Source organism: Phaenicophaeus curvirostris, chromosome 4, assembly GCF_032191515.1.
Source record: "Phaenicophaeus curvirostris isolate KB17595 chromosome 4, BPBGC_Pcur_1.0, whole genome shotgun sequence".
NCBI lineage: Eukaryota > Metazoa > Chordata > Aves > Cuculiformes > Cuculidae > Phaenicophaeus > Phaenicophaeus curvirostris.
This window is the reverse complement of record NC_091395.1, coordinates 20851432-20868492: the sequence shown is the minus strand read 5'-3', so window position 1 is coordinate 20868492 and position 17061 is coordinate 20851432. Positions and strand designations below refer to the sequence as shown.

Sequence of the window (17061 nt, the reverse complement as noted above, 5' to 3'; positions counted from 1 at the left end):
TGTATCACAGACTTGTTGCTGTTTGGCTGATTTAGTCACATCAAAGAAGGATGTTAGGTGCTTTGGTTTGGGTCTGAGAAAATGTTGAGCTTGAGCCCCAATTAATTATTCGTTTTGACAGTAAATTAGAAGTTCACTTACTCATGTAGCTTTACACAGTGTCAGCATCCCCTGTACTGATGCATCCCACCGACAAAACTATTCCTAAGCTCCCATTTTCCTGAGTGCAGTATTTCAGATTGTGAAATTATCTCCTTAACCTGTCTTAAAAATTTAAATAGTTCCCTATATTTACTCTTTGCTATTCCAGAAATTTAAAAAATATCCCCCAAAATGTTTTTAGTCTATCCAAAAAGTACTTCCAAGTTTTTTTTTCTGATTGGCAGTGAATGAAGAAATCAATCATCTTTACGGTTCTAGTGGCAAAGGCAAGTTGGTTTAAAAGTCTTTAAAAAGTTCCTCTGACCCTCACGAGCTGCAAACTGCCTCTAAGGGCTCCTCAGCCAGGTCCCAGTGTGTTCTCTCTACCACAAATGTCATTCTGTTCTGGTTCTTTATTGGCCCCAGTGGAGACAAGATGTCTGAGCTGCTCAGCTTCAGCTTTCTTCCAGGCTTTTATAGCCTCAGAACAGTGCAGATGAGCTGATGACTGGTAGCCTGGGGAGCTTCTGAGGTTTGGGTTTTTTTGAGCTGCAAGGAGATGTTTCCTGAATCCAACTTGCAGTTCAGTTGAAACTGAAAAAAAGGTTGAAACTAACTCCAGCTAGCTACTTATGCATGCAGCCAAATAAATTCACCCCCTTAGCTGCCTTGGACAGAGGTGCTTGCATGAGTCAGGCTTCATTCTTGAACAGTTCAGCCTGTGCGCCTCTACAGTGGTGGTTTAGCAAGAAGGCTTGACCCCATTCAGGTCTATTTTTGGGAAAACCATGGAAGGTTCATTAAATAGCCAACCAGCCAACAAAATTAAGACTTTTCTCACTCATCTCAGATAGAGTAAAAAAAGGCAGAAGACAAGATTCTCAGATGTTTAAAAAGGAGAAACTATTATAGTGGCTTAACAGTGCCCCATGTTGAAGATCTGAGCCACATGCTCAGGCTGATGTAAACTGACAGATTGCCCTTAAAATTGACAAAGTAAGGGAGAGAAATGGCTTGTGGGTAGGCTCAGCTGAGACTGTCATGGGTTCTTCAGAAAATAAACACTGGAATAAGTGAGATTCTTTAAAGGTTAATATACTGGAGGCTTTGGTTTTCTAGAGGTTTTAATTTTTTTCCTCCTTATAAAAGGGAGCAACAAAACATTTTGTACTCTGCAAAAGAGAATTCAGGTTAAATGTTCCTTGTCATTTTTAATAGCGGCAACTGTTCAGCATATTCCAGAGCTGGGACTTGGGGGGATCAGTTGAAAAGATGATCTGAACATCTGAAAGTGTCTTGCTTTCCCCAAATGACATTAGTAAAACATTCTTTACCATTTAAGAGGTTGCCTTCAAATACCATCCAAAATTACCTACCCCAAATACAAACTGCATGAGAGAGAGATGTGGAAATCAGATGGAGAAAGGATAACTGGATAATCACTTCCAGAAAAGGCAGAAAAAAAATGATTAATCTGAAGAATTCATAAAATCCACTGAAAAAAAAGTACTAATGCTATAGAAGAGGTTGGCCATAATGCTGATGGAACTGGTGACTGTGAACACCCATCTTATGGCCTGTAAAGACAGGACCTGCCTAAGACTGTAGATGTTCAGCATTTCTTCTAAATCTGTCCCCTGCAGGCATGCAAAGCACAATCCCAACTACGACCCTTCTTCTTTCAAACTGATGGCTTGATGCATTTGTTCCAGAAAAGCGTAGTTACTAATGACAAATTTCTAAAAGCAAAAGATTAAAAAGCTAAAACTGGTGAACATCACTCCAAGTCCTGAGCTCTGCTTGCTTAAGCAAAGACCTGGAAATTTATGTGTTCAAACAAAGAGTGATTTCTATATTTAGTTCTAATTCTTGCAAAGGGATGAATCACCTTCTGAAAAGTGGAGCCTCATCCTCCACCCCCTCTTTCCAACTGGATATCAGACTTGAAGGCAACCTTTCCAGTGGACCAGACCTGCTCTTTAAACTTGTGGATCACCTAGTGACTTTGAGTGTGTCTGGAGCTCATTCAATCCACTGCAAGAATAACTTTACCAGGAAAATACTCAAGAATAGATAGATCCATGACATGAGTTTCAGTCTAACCCTTGACTGGAACAATTACTAACCACGTGGACTACATCCACCTTTTGAAAGATCTGTACTCACTAAATCTCAGGATACCCTGTTGTTTGTTACTAGATGAAGTTCTCTGAATATTTGTAATAGTATGTGCTGTGTTGCTTTGCATTGTATTTTTTTTCTTCTAAAATAAAATAAATTATTTATTAAAAGTTACACTGGATGAAGAGCATTTGAGAGTTCACCTGTTCTAGATGCTTATCCTTAACCTGAAATCTCAGTCCTGAGATTGTGATACTGCATCTACTTCTGAATAAAACGATTGTCCTCTCATAACCAAGCAGGAAAGGAATAATGAATAAGAGCAGACAAACCCTTAACAAAAAAGTTTTTTAAGTCCTCATTTCATGCAAAAGTCCCTAGCAAGTGGATTCCTCTCCCTTTAGTGTCTTCTGCAGGTCTTTGATGTTCTTCTTCCCCCTCATTAAAACTGACAGCTAACTAAAATTAACTCCATGAGTAGTCTCAGTCTGCATGGGCCATTGTACCAGTTGAAGAAGAGTGGTAAAACCTGGCCTGGATGGGAGACGAAATACAAAGTATCTGTTGTAGGTTGACAGCTGCTGGCCATGGAGATCTTTCAGGAACATGGTCCTTTTGCTTGCATGACTAATAGACTGGTGAGGGGGTTTGTATTTTATGTGGCAATCCAGTCATAGTCTACACTGTGTTTGACAAATTGGTCCATGGTGTATAAACAGTTCTGTTTGTAATAAAATGTTTAAAATATTTTTCTTGTAATGTGGAGACCATGAATTGAACACTTGCAAATGGAAGATATTGCAGGGGAGGGAGTACTGTGTTGTCCCTGGCACATTGTAGCTGGGCTTCTGTGCAAGGCCATGATAAGAAAGCAACATGCACACAGGTGTATACAGGCTGTTTGGGATGAGCCAACACTAATTTTCCTCTTTATTTCCTTGGCTTTTTGGTCAACTTAAGTCGATCTCTTAGTGCTGTGTTGGCAAGTGATTCAAGTTCCTGTTTATTTCCATTTTGAAAGAGAAGTGACAAGGGGAGACTTCTCCCTGAAACAAGAATAAAAATTGTCTCATTGCTGATGGGGTCAAGTATTTTGAAGCAGGGACACCCCACAGCACACAGATGCACATACCTCAATGGCCTTGAGGAGTGCCCATGCTACTGCTGCAACGGTGCACACAAACCCCAGCACTGGGGGTTCTAGTCACTTGCACAGCAAGATGAAGCCTGGATCCCAGTCACAAGTGTTGTTTGCCTCTGGGTCTTAGTTGTGACTCTTCTTACAGGGAATCACACATTTCTATTGCAGAGCCCCAGTACATGCCCACACTCATCTCCGTGCAGCTGAGCCTAGTGAAATTACCAGTTGGCTGCAGTAATGTGAGCCAAGCAGCTCTGGACTGGAGCTTGAGAACAGTTGTTTTGCAGCCTTTTGGCATGGAAGTTGATTTTTTTTGTCCCCAAACCAGCTGGTTTGTGCCTCTGATTTTGTTTAAAATTGGCTTCTGCCTTAGACCACTTCAAATCCTTCAGCACTGGATGCATACAAGCGTGCAACGTACTGTTAAGTCATGCTTGAAAAATGGGATTTAAAACTCTTACATTCTTTAGGTGGTTTTTGGAAAGTTTTGTTGTTGGCTTTGCAATACATGAGGTGGCTTTTGAATAAAGCTGCTGATGGCGAGCACCTAAATAGTAAGCGAGCATCTGACTCAGGAGCTGTTGTCTTCTAGTCTTCCTCTGCAGAGGTGAAAAAGCTCGCAATTGGGTCTTTTGCCCTCTGTGAGGAGTCCCCATACTTTTGGCTGGGGGCTCTGCATTCAATAGGATTTGGTATTGAAAAAAAAAAATAGACTGGATCCCCTGGTGAGCAGCTAATGGATTGAAACCAGAAAAACTCCTTTTTCTTCTTTCTCTTATGTAAATCAATGAGGTGCTCTTCAAGGATATTGAGTTAAGGGGATACTATAAGGGGGCACAGGCGAAGCTGTGTACTAAGTTTTTTTTATTAGACTGATGGAGCTGAGTGTGAAATGCCGAGACATACTTGCCTTTCTCATAATTTCAGACTATTTTTTTCTGCATAACACGCAAGGATATAAGAAAGAGTATAAGAAACAATACATCTGTGAAATTGCTGGATTTTCAAAAGAGCTCATCTTGCACTTTAGATGCCTGGAAAAAAGAAAAAAAAAAGAAAAAAAAGAATTTTCATAAAGTGCCAGCAGAGTAGTACTCAGCAGGGGGAAGATGGATGTTGGCTCTTCTAAAAATCAGATCCTATACTAGGGAATCTGGGGGGGGAGGGAGGGAGGGTATGTTGATCTTTGGTGTGAACTTCCAAGTGTGTTGTATACAGAAAATAAATTGCATGTAACAACAGCATTACTACATTTTCCTTCATTATTAAGATGGCTTGCTGAACTAGTTTCACAATTCAGTGGAGGCAGAAATGAAAGCATGTCCCTCTGAGAACGCAGACACCTTTTGCAGGTGCTGCAGCCTTTTCTCTGCCAGGTAAGGAGCATTGCTGATGCGTCTCATTGACCTCCCTTGTTCCATGCCCCTTCTGTTGTGATTTCCCCTATGCATCAGTGAGATGCATCACCAAACAAGGGTACAATAATGAAATTAAGCATTTAGCCTGTAGCAGAAAATCTGGTGTTTTACAAATCAAAAGACTGAAAGCGTGACAATCCTTGGAGAACAACAAGTCTAGCTTTTGGCTTCAAGCAGATTAGGTGTTGACATATCAACCTTCACTCAGGTTTGCTTTTTATTCAAAGCAGTGTTCATCTGTGTAATTTTTGGGCATGGATGGTTGGTTGTATTCATACAGCATTTTCTGTCCAGAACGTGAAGCTGCTGGGAGAGGTACATGTCCAGGGGTAGCTCACACAATGTTACATGAAAATATTTTGGTGGTCATTGCACATGCTTACCTGCAGTCCAGCATGTAGTCATGCTGTGAGCTGTAGACTGAGTTTGTAATATGTCTCAGGTGATGGTTGGGCTCCCGGGTGTTGCTGGCATTCCCCAGCCCTTGCATGGCCCAGCCCCATCAGCATGGTTTCTAAAAAGCACCTACATGTTCATAGAGGTCATGTCCCACTGGCTTTTGGTGAAGCGCTTTCTCAAAAATGATTTGCAGATGGGGTGTCAGCAGCTCTGGAATTCATACATCTATTGGCAAGACCATAAAGCCTTATTTTAAAAACATCCATTATTCAGTCCAGTATGGAGGTAGAAAGGCTGATATTTCTCTAGTGGAAATCTTCAGACAAAACGCCATGCCTCCTCTAAGTCGAACTGCTTCTCTAACAGTCTCCATGCCTTGTGTTGCACCTGTCTTGATGTTTCTTCTGAATTTCTACTACTATAGTTTCTTTGTTAATGCTTTTCCCCCTAGAAATAAATTCATACAATTATACTCTGCCGTAACCAATGGCCTTACCTGGCTTTAGATGTGTCATTGAATCTGATCACCTAAGGTCCTGCTGTAGTATCTTTGCAGGGTGACTTGTCCCATTCCTGTCTTTGAATCGGATAAATTGTCCCCTAGAAGTGCATCTTCCATGACATCAACATGAATATTGATGATTGCCTTCATCTATAAACCTAAATTTTAAAGGGCTGAGCTTCTGAGAAAGCAATCTTTCCTCCTAATCCCTCATTTCACACAAACTCTCTTATTTTATATCTTTTCTGTAATAGTAGCACAGTAGACGGATTCAACACAAATGCCTTTGGCTTGTAGAATTCACCCCCCCTCCAAAAACAAACCCAAATGTGGGTTTATGGGAAGATTTGCAAAGGCTCAGAGGGGAGCTGCATTTCCAGTTCCTGTTCACTTTAGGGTGTCATCGAGGTGGTGGCCATGCTCAAGGCTTTTGCCATTCAGCTCACTGTAGCATCTGGCTCTAGGATTGTGGTTTGTGTATCTTTGCTTTTGCCTTGTCCGAAGAGGAAGGAAATGTGAACTGACCCCTCTCCTCACTTGCTTGTATCTGAGATGAAATGCCCACCTTTCACAGATGAAGAGGAAACTGCAACACAGGCTTTCTTACACGTTTTTTCTCTTGAAAACAGAACTTTTCAAGCCTAGCAGAGTCCTTGGCCAAAGGTGATGTTGACACTTTGCTGTCTGGCTTTTCTCCTGGTCCAGCAAGATGATTTTGGTCTAATCATGTCACCTTTCTGAAAAGCTATCAGCTATTAAACAAAAAAAGGGGGGGGGATAATTAAACTTGTCAACTAAACTTGACTTTGTGAGCCAGCAATGGTAAAAGGTAGGCATTTGGCCGCAGCATTGGTGTGTGCAGCATGTGGCGTGTGTGCGGTGTGTGCCTGAGAGGTCCCTAGAACCAACATCTGCTTTCTCCCACAGGGATTTGAGGCGGCTGGGAGTGACACTTGTTGGTCACCAGAAGAAGATAATGAACAGCCTTCAAGAGATGAAGGTCCAGTTGGTGAATGGGATGGTGCCGTTGTAACTCAGTTTTAAAGTCACTTCCTCAAGTGGGTCAGTCCTGCACTTTGTACACTAGCCCTGAAATTTATTTTGACTAAAAAAAACAAAAAAGAAAAGATAAAAAGGGAAATTCAGTGATTTCTATAACTGAAGGATGTTGACCTCCACCACAGCGTTTCTAATGCAGGGTTTGACTGAAGTTTTCCTTTTCTTCCTGTTTGTGTCCTCATTTTCATGAAGTATACGTAAGATGCATGGAACGTGGAAATGAATCTGCTGTATGTGAGGTTAACCCGTCTCTTAAGCTTCAGCGACGATGACAACAAGCCCTTCCACCACATGTTGTCTGTACGTGGGATATATATATATATATAGCACCTTTATATACTGAAGTGCAGCAGCAGATGGTCATACTTCCAAGGACTGACTTTGACTTGAGCAGAGGAGTTTTGTAGCTGTTTGTGGGCTCCCAAAAGCTACAGTTTACTGAAGTTTAACTTCGAGTCTTACTTGTCTGCAGAAGTGTATTGAAGAGCAATATGATTAGATTATTTCTTGATAGATATTTTGTTTTGTAAATTTAAAGAAAAGAACAAAAAATGCTGTTACACAGCATTAAGTTATAGAAACTAGTGTATAAACATGTTGCTTGCTCCATGGCAAATACAATACAGGGTGTATTTTTTTTCCCCTCCCTCTGTGTTACCGAGTTCTTTTTGTTTGCTCTTCTGGGAGGATAATACATGAAGATGTATATACTGTACAGTTTGCTATGCATCAGGTACAAGATTGGGGCTCTTTCCTTGCTTTTTTCTTTTTCCCCCTCTCCTCTTTTGCTTTGTCTCCTTTTTCTGTTACTGCTATGCTTTATATTTTTGCTGTTTGTTTTGAGCAATATATAAAGCCTTCACGAGTTCTGATTACATATATGAGATAGAAGGAATCTGCTTAAATAAAAGACGTCAACCCCTTTTCCTTTCCACCATGAGCTAGAGAAGAAGAAAAGTCCAGAAGAAGAAAAGTAAAACATGTAGTTCTTGGTGGCTGCCAGCGACAACATGGCATTGGGTTTTGTGTATATGTTTCCTGCCCAAAGATAGCATGGGATTGCCTCTGCACTGGCTGTCACTCAGTGCAGCTATTGCCCCTGTTTTTGGAGATCAGGAGAGAAACCACAGTGTTTTTATCTGGAAGGAATGAATTTTGCTGTTCCTCTTCTCACTACAGGGTTTAAGTCCTGGGATGCAGTGTGGAGGCAAAGCCCGTGGTCATCCAGCATGGAGATTTTGCAGTATTTCCTCCAAAGCAGGGGGATTATTTTGGGAACTGTGCTGTCCTGCATTGTCTGTCTGGACATTTTCAGCATGGACCAAGCCTCTTTAGGGCAGACCTGAGTGCAACCTAATCCCCTGGTAATCCTACCAAGAAGCAGTTTGAGGCTGTCCTTCTCCATTTTTTTGTAGATAGGATTAATCAATGCAGTTCATTTGCTATTCATAGGTTGGGCTTTTTTATTTTTTGTGAAGGCTTTGGTAGAGATAAGGGTTTAAAAATGGCTCAGTGGATGGCAAGTGTTTGCTATATGTATAGATATATCGCTTCCTTAGAGGACGGGTAGCATCTTGTAGCATTCTTCCTTGGTGATAACATCGACATATTGACTTGGAGCAGCTCCCTTCATTCCCAGCACTGCAGAGCTGAGCTCAAGGTACACATCCAGTGATGAAAAGAGGCCAGTGTCCTTCACGTCTTGCAGGAGCAGATGTGGAATGCTGCCTACAGCTGTTTCAAAGGTTTTTCTTCCTTTTCCCCCAGGCCTCCAGATAAGATTTGATACAAAGAACAATTTCTAAAGAAATGGGAAGGGTCTAGGAGGAGAAGGTTGAGTTGTTTTTCTTAGCAGCAGGACTTTACTTGCTTTCAGCAGGGCTTCTTCAGGCAATATTTGCCTGTTCTGAAATGGCCTCCTCTTCCTCTGTGAGTTGCTGCTGAGCTCCTGGGGAACTAGAAGAAAAGGGAGGGTGAGGAGCCATGGCCACGTCTGACAAATCTCGATGGTGTGATTTTTCATAGTATTGTTTCATTTTGGCAGACACTGGACCACAAAGGAGAAGGGGGGAATCAAGACATTACAATTTTGGCACAGAAAAGGGATTTGTCATATAATAAATAAGATTATTAGAGCTATCAGCAGAACAGTCTTGGGATTATTTGTGCCTCCCTGCCTGCAGTGCTTGGGGAAATAACCCATAGAAAGACAGAAACAACACATTTCATTGTGATTAATCATTTGGTTGCTGCCCACATCCATTGGCCGCACTGAGAGAGATTCTATTAACAAATATGCAGCACTTTCTGCCTGTAATCTCTGCTCATTCCTTACCTGATGACTCTGTGTGAGGAGTTGTGTTTGGTGTTTTGTTATGCACTTTAAACAGCAAAATCCCCTTTTCACCACTTGTGGGGTTATAAAGTGTATGCAGTATGGCTGGAATGCATACTAGGTGCTGGAATAATCTTCAGAATGATGAACTAGTGGAAAACAAACTGTTCTCAAGCCAGACTACATTTGTAAATAGGGCACCTTTTCTCGGTTCGTCCAATAAATAAATAAATAACCTTTTCTATTTATTTCAAGAGCAGTTCTTGATATAGATCTCTGTATAACAGGTTTTATCTCAGAGCTAAAAATAAAATAAAATGGTGTCTTAACATGTAGGATCCGGAAGTTACAGCTTCTGTGTCCACAAGCAAATTCTAGAAACAACAGAGGTTTTCAGTTCCCAGCCAAGAACTACAATTACTCTGTATTTTGGGCACGATCATATATATTGGCGTACAGCAGAGTGAGATGACAGTAATATTATCTTACTGCTTATGCTCTTTGTAAGGGCTGTGGGTGGATTTCCTGCCTACGGTAAGTCTGAGTGCTTTGCTTTTCCAGCTTGCTACAGCTGTGACTGGTCCAACAAATATTTTTTTTTCCAGTATATTTTGCTGCTAATAGCGAGGAAGGTATTTCAAGGGATCTGGGTGATGAAAAGGCTCTTTCTGATATAGATTTTCATTTGGGGAGAAGAAAGTGTCCCCAAGCATGGCTTGTGTAGACTGACCCCCTTTCATTGTGTAGCTACCATTTCTAAAAATTACCTGAGCGTAGAAGGGGAGGACTGATTTAAAAAAAACAAAACCAAAACCAAACACTTAAAATTTTATTTGTTCCTTCTATATGGTAGGGGTAAGAGGAACAAAAAAATAAAGAGTTTTTTTGGTTTTCAGGGTTTTTTTTCATCTATTCAGTGTCAAATATAATGTAGAAAGTCCCAGTGGTCCAGAAATTGTGACTCCTTGGACTGCTATGGTCTTGAAATTAGTCATTCAGGCGTATGTAAGATGCCTCACTAGCAGTCTTGAGAATATCGCTTAGTTTCCAATCCTTTATTGTAAGTCCTTAGGGAAGGGAGAGTGGGAGCTGGTGCATCCAGCACTGCCAGAGCTTCAGCATCCATCTCAGCTCCTCGCATCGGAATTTTAACTCATAGGAGACTGTAGCATTGCTGTATTTATCTTCCCCTCCTTCACCTCCTTGGATGCTCTCTGTGCATTTTGTTTGTGTACATGGGTTTTTTTTGTAGTGTAAGATATGAAATTTTCTATTTTTTCATAAAAATAAAAACCGTTGACTAACAGTGACATCCAGTTGTGGATCACACGCATGCGTGCCCCCTCAGCTTTCCACGAAGATTCAGGATTTTCCCCCTTGAAAAGGAAATAAATTATCTTATTTTTTCTCTCCTAAACACAGACTTGATGTTAATCTTGTGGTCCCTGTGGGAGAGAGGGGCCTCTGGGATGAGGGAGATGTGTAGACCCCACAAGAAGGGACCCTACGTTGTTACAGGCCATCCCTCTTCCCTCTGTTTCTATTTTGGGGGGAAGCCTGCTTTTCAGTCTGGTTTGTGGCCCAAAGCACCTGTCAAACTGACAAGTCCCAGAGCAGCCCCTGGCCACAGCATTACCCCATCTGTCAAAAATACCAAATTTTCATGATTTTTTTTTTCTCACATCAAGAACTGATTCTTTTTTTTCCTCAGAGTTTTTTTATGGGGGGTAAACCAGCAGACCCATGACCAACAAGAGTGCCCATCACCACATCCCCAATCCCATTCCTCTCCTGCCCTGTGGACTTGGGGCGAACTCATGCTTCAAAGGGGCACAGGCAGCCCAAAAAGGGAGGTGAGAAAAGCCATGGGTGGGAAAGGCTGAGGAGTGAGGGGAAAAGGTCAGCTGGGGAAAGGTCTAATGAAGGTATGGTGGGCAGCCAGCATCTTCTGGCTCCTGCAAAATGACCACTGTGGAGAACTGCGAATCAGGGTGCTGGTTCTCCCGACATCACAGAAGCTGCAGCAAATGATGCATGGTACACTCATACACTGGCCATGGTAGCCTGGCTCAGTGGAAGAATGATGGTTTATATATTAAAGGGAGCACAATGTCAATTGAGTTAGCAAACTGAGGTTGTCAGCAACTTGGATAAAATCTCTCTGGATTGATGTGCCAGTGCCCATGCAGTGTTTTCTTATTCAGCCTAGGGTTGTGTGCTGCTTGACCACAAGGGCAACAGATGCTGGGAAAGATCAGAGGGTTGCTGAGGACCGGGGAAAAATCAATATTAACTGCCCCGTGTAGGCAGCATCCTTAATAGCTTCACGGAGGCAGAAAGCCCACTAAGGCGAAATTAAAAATGGGGAATCCTGTCCCTGTACTTCAGCCAACATGAGTGGGAGGGAGAAGGGGATTAGGATGCAAATGGAAAAAACTTCCTGCTGCTACCCGTAAAGATCAAAGAATCATAGAATGGTTTGGACTGGAAGAGACCTTAAAGATCATCTAGTTCCAACCCTCGTGACATTGGCAGGGATACCTTCTACTGCATCAAGGTGCTCAAAGCTTCATCCAACCTGGCCTTGAACACCTCCAGTGATGGAGCATCCACAGCTTCCCTGGGCAACCTGTTACAGTGCCTCACCACCCTCACAGTAAAATAAACAACTTCAATATCTAACCTAAATCTACCCCTTAATTCCCCAAAACTGTTACCCCTCATCCTACCACTGCACTCCCTGATAAAAGAGCCCCTCCCCAGCTTTCTTGTAAGCCCCCTTACTTCCAGTACTGGAAGGCTGCTATAAGGTCTCCCTGGAGCCTCCTTTGCTCCAGACTAAACAAGCCCAACTCTCTTAGCCTGTCCTTGTATTGAGGTGCTCCAGCCCTTAGATCATCTTTGTGGCCTTCCTCTGGACTCATTCTAACAGTTTCATGTCCTTCCTGTACTGAGGACTCCAGAAATGAAGTGAGGTCTCACAGAAATGGAGGGCAGAATCCTCCCTTGACCTACTGGTCACACCTCTTTTGATGCATCCCAGGATGCGATTGGCTTTCTGTGCTGAAAGAGCACATTGCCAGCTCACGTTGAGAATCTCATCCACCAGCACCCCCAAGTCCTCTTCAGGGCTACTAGTGGATGAGAGCTGGCTGCAAATCACTTCCATAATGCTCCTATTTAAGTGAGAACTAAGGAATTAAACAATTTCCTTGAGACTTTTTTGCCCACCTTAGTTTGGAACCAGCCCATAAACAAATCTTTAATTGAGATTTGCTTGGTATTTTCCATCACTGGGCTCAGTGTGGGAAGAGGCACTTGCACTTTCTGGCCACTAGCTAATAAATTTATTTGATCAGAAAGGTAAGGTGCTTTACCTGCAAAGTGGATCCTTAAGCACGTGCCTGACTTATCTTTTGGGTGTTTCATCTGCACACCCTCTAGCCGGCCCCTGCAATAAATATGCAGTTGCATCTCCAGTCATGAATGTTAACTCTTGAAGATGCTTAACAAGCTGTGAAAAGGGCAATATTATTTTCTGCATCACTCTTGTTTTCAGTAAACCAGAAACAAACTGCAAAGCAAGATGAAACCAGTGCTGGGGACATTGCAGGGCTGTGAAACAGTACCTTTTTCTTATTTTTCCTATCCAACGCCTTACAATGGGGCTCACAGGGCTCTGAACTTTCCCCAGCCCACCTGGAAGGGTTGGAACCAACATGCTGTGGCCCCAGGGCAGAAGCAGTGGGGAGGCGGCTCCCCATCACCCTGTGAAGCTGAGCTGCCATGCAGAATGCGATGCAAGATTTATGAAGCCGTAGGGAGAAAGAGCGAAGGACTCTTCATGTATTTTTCATGCGCTGAACTGCATAAATAGCATGCAATATATAAACTGTGACCGGATACTTACACAAAAAGAGGGACCAGCAAGCAGAAGAAAAGATTAAAGAATTAGATAGATTTATTCAAATCAACAGGGCCTGTTGAAAGTCATCTTTGAGGGCACTAAGAAGCAGACAAAACAACATGGCCCGATCCTGATGATCTTTGCCAACACAAGATCCCCAAGGACTGGAGAATGGCACGTCATACCTGCTTGGTAAAATGGATGGGTGGGAGGGGAGCGAGCACTATGTCTGCAATGCCTCAGATATGGTGTGGGACTTAGGGCGATACTAGGACAAACTATTTCGATGGTGGTCAGGTCAGTGTGGAAAGTGAACTGATGTTGAGGCATTGCAGAAACAGCTCAAAATGGGGTACGACAAGAAAGAAAGGGCTACATTGGAAAACTCAGTGCAGGGGGAAGTGCTCCAAGGGTGGCATTCCCTGTGGCAGTTCCCGCAGCAGATGCATATGTGCTTCCAGGTGTGCATTTTTAATAATGCATCCACTGCTAGACCTCAAATCTCATTTACAGGAAGGTGGGTATTAAGGAAGCAATTCCAGGCTGATATTGAGTAGGAAACAGGAGCTGAAGCAGCATAACCAGAAAAAAGCTTTGCTCATTTTGCACCCCTGAGATCACACCAGAGTGTGGCTGCAGTTATTGCATGCTGTCGGGCCTATAGGGAAAATGCCTTGGAGAAACTGGGTGCAGGTGATGCTCACTGAAGACACCCATTGACTTTATAACAAGACTTCAGGTTGGAGCATTTGAGGCAAGTCCTTTGGAACCAATTGGACTTCGGTGGCTGCAGATCCCCTGCAATGCAGTGACCTTTAATAGCCCGTTAATGTATGGCTCATTATTTTCCACCTGGAAAGGTCTATGAGCCAGCCATGGAGGAAAACAAGGTGTCCGTGTAGGTGATTTTCTTAACCCCTCATTTCCTGGCCTCCAGCTGAGGTCAGCTCTGCTGTTCATAGCACCAGCTATTAGTAATATTCAGCAGATGAAGTACGATAAAAGAAAGAAGATCCTTTCTTACACTGGTGTGCTGCATTGATAACCTCTTAGCAGCTCTAACGGGGAGGTTTTTTTGACTGCAAAACTCCTTGAGCTCCCCCACAAGCAGCCAAAGAATGCATTTGTACTGGCAAAGATGACTTATTTCTCGCAAAGCTTATTTTTTTAACTATGAAACCAAAAGTAAAGATCTTCCAAGCTGAAAAAAAAAGCAGCAAACTATGCGATAGGCTGCCAGCCTTTTTCTTGGTTTTCTCCCAATAAAGGCCATATTTATTACAAGAAAATTGAAATCCTATTGATTTGTCTTCTGAGGTGCTCTGTTTCAAGCTTGACATTTAAACACGAAACTCCGGGCTCCAAAGTTTAATCATTTACTCCTTAAGAAATACAGTGTGTGGAGCTGCTGAACAAAAGGGCGTGCAAGGTAAAATATATTTCATTTGAAACAAAAAAAAGAAGATAGGGAAACTATATGCTCATTTAAAAAAGAAGATAGGGAAAAACCTCTCCCATCTGGTGGGAAAATGCAAGTGAAGCCATGTCCTGCAGTCCCTTTCCATGAGACATGTCAGAGCTAAGAACTGTTGGGCTTGCTAATAGGTTTCAAAAGGGTTGAAACTCATGGTTGGACCCAGATGTGGTAGGAGGAGGGGAAAGGAGTTCTATGTATATGGATGAATATAGATAGATGAATGTGGATGGATGGATGGATGGATGGATGGATGGATGGATGGATGGATGGATAGATGGATGGATGTGTAGGGATGAAAATGGATGGATGGATATGTATGCACTCACATGCAGAAGTATGGGGTGATAATCACAATCAAGACAAGGATCAGGGCACAACTGAAAAATGGTGAATGGCAGCAAATAGCCTGGGAGTGAGACTGGATCAGGCTAAAAAGGGGCAGTTTGGGGCCAGGTAGTGAGGATAATGGGAATTGTAAAGGTTTGGCTCTGGGAAGGATTTGGCCTTAATTCATGATCCTAGCCCAGGATAAATTAATGACCTTGGGTAGCTGGCCAGCAGTCGGGGAGGGAAGCGATGCTAGGGTGGCCATAGAAGGGACAGGTGGTCTCACTAGTGCTAAAATTCCACCAAGATCCGTCCCACCAGATAGCCACCAGCTGCCAAAGTGAGGAAAAGGGGACTGAATGAGCATGAAGTGGTTGGGAACATGCGTTTGGCAAGACATTAGGAGAAAGTAGGAGGACAGGAGCCATGGGCAATGGCTTTCATCCTGGCTTGGCCACAGCTTTTGGGCTTTAAAGTTGTTCACAGACCTAAAGGTTGATCCCTGGTGGGGAAGGAATATGTTTCTTTGGCTTAGAAGCAATGGCCCTTTTTTTGACCTTTGAGTGTTTCGTGGTGGAAAAACGGGCTTTCACAGCCAGGGTTTGTGAGCAGCTGGGTACTCACTGAGCCCTGCACGATGACCAGCTCACACACCACTTGCTAAGACCTTTTTTGGAGTGATTTTAGTCCCTGCACATACCCAAGTGGGTCCTACCCTTGGCCCAGCAAAGGGAGATGGAAACATGAATGATGCCTTCCATCCCTTTGAAACCCAGAGTTTGGAGAACAGGACTGCACAGCCAAAATCACAGGTCTTTTTTATAGCAGCAACTACACCTGTTCTAGCAGAAAACAATAAAAGAAAGCAAAATAAAATAAAGTAATTGTATATCTGTGTGGAGAAAGGCTGTGGCAGAGGCAATGTTGGGATACCTCCTAGGAGTGAAGTGTTGGGGATGCAGCACCCCAAAGAAATATGAATAGTTGTCTCAGGGCACTGAAATCAGCCCTGTGGTAACTTCATCCCTCTCCCAACCCTAACAATCACCTGTGGATCATTGCCCTCCCCTCCCATTTTATGCTGCGGTTGAAGAGACACAGAACCCTTGGCCCCTGTGCTTTGCACCTTGGTGGGGAGGGGGCTCCAGCCGGGGGAAAAGCCCTCATGCACTATACATCCCTATGTAATGCTCTGAAATCAGTTTTTTTTTTTGTCAGGGAAGGCAATTAGCATTCAGGTGCTGCTGTTAGCACAATCAGGGGGACAAAAGTCTGACAGTGATAGCTGCCATGCCAGGGCCCAGGTCAGATATGTAATGGAGAAAGAAATTACGGCAAAAGAGTGTGTTGAGATCTGAACTTCAGCTGCAGTGGGTATGGGGGCAGAAAAGAGCCCTGCCTCCTGCTAGTTTATCACACACGCTCCAGTTATCCTCATGGCCATAGCTGATAAGCAGCCCAGCTTCTCCAGCAATGCTAGCATCCCTGTAATGAGTGGCTGAGACCCCTGGCTACCACCCAGGGATGCTGCAAGCCCTCTTGGTACCACATGCTATTTGTTTAAAGCCAGACATTTCCCTTAAAAAAAGGAGCTTATTGTGCATGCTTTTGTGGATCCTGCCACCGGGGTTTGCAGTGGGGAGATTTAAAGGTCTGAGTTTTGCAAGCTGCTGGCTGGGTATGTGTACGCACCAAACTGCTGAGAAGGAGAGAAAAAAGGGAGCTACAGCCTGATGGCTTGAAGTGGACTTAGGTGTAAAAATAAGACTGAAGAAACATAAGCTAATCTCCCTAATGACCCCTCTATTCCTGTAAATTTGGAAAGGGGAAGACCTGATTGTGGCCCTTTCCTTGCCGCCGTGGTGCTGCAGTGAGCAGTCATGCAATACAGCATGGATCCCTTCAAGACTGGGCTCTCCTTAAGCCAAAAGAAGAGAAAAAAAAAGGCAATAAAGGCAAAAAGCCCATTTCATTTTCTTGGAGGAAAAAAATGCCAGGAAGCCAAGCAGTGAGCTGAAACACCTCCATCAGAGATGGTGTTGTATGGGAATCTGGTCCTTGGAAATGGCAGGAGTGGGGTAAGCTCTTTTTTTGATGATATTATTCTCCTATTCAAGGAGAGGAGGTGTTGCATTTTCTGAAAGACAGATGAAAAGGATAGCAGCTGCAGAAACATTCCGATAAATCAGGAGTTGAATGGAAAACGTGGGTTTTTTTGTCTCCCCTAGCCTTGT

The 17061-nt window shown here is 43.2% G+C and overlaps 1 protein-coding gene across 6 annotated transcripts in view; it reads left to right on the top strand.

Moving 5' to 3' along the window:
• Positions 1–10482, top strand: part of EPHA5 (EPH receptor A5) — a 197042-nt gene extending 186560 nt beyond the window's left edge. For 5 of the 6 annotated variants that reach the window (XM_069855466.1, XM_069855464.1, XM_069855461.1 and 2 more), the window contains one exon: positions 6650–10482. In XM_069855466.1, the coding sequence (XP_069711567.1) occupies positions 6650–6755 (106 nt within the window). In that variant the 3' untranslated portion in view covers positions 6756–10482. Of the gene's footprint in view, positions 1–2018; positions 2433–6649 lie in introns of those variants that run through there. The other variant, XM_069855462.1, reaches the window with a different exon arrangement.
• The last annotated feature ends 6579 nt before the right edge of the window (positions 10483–17061 follow it).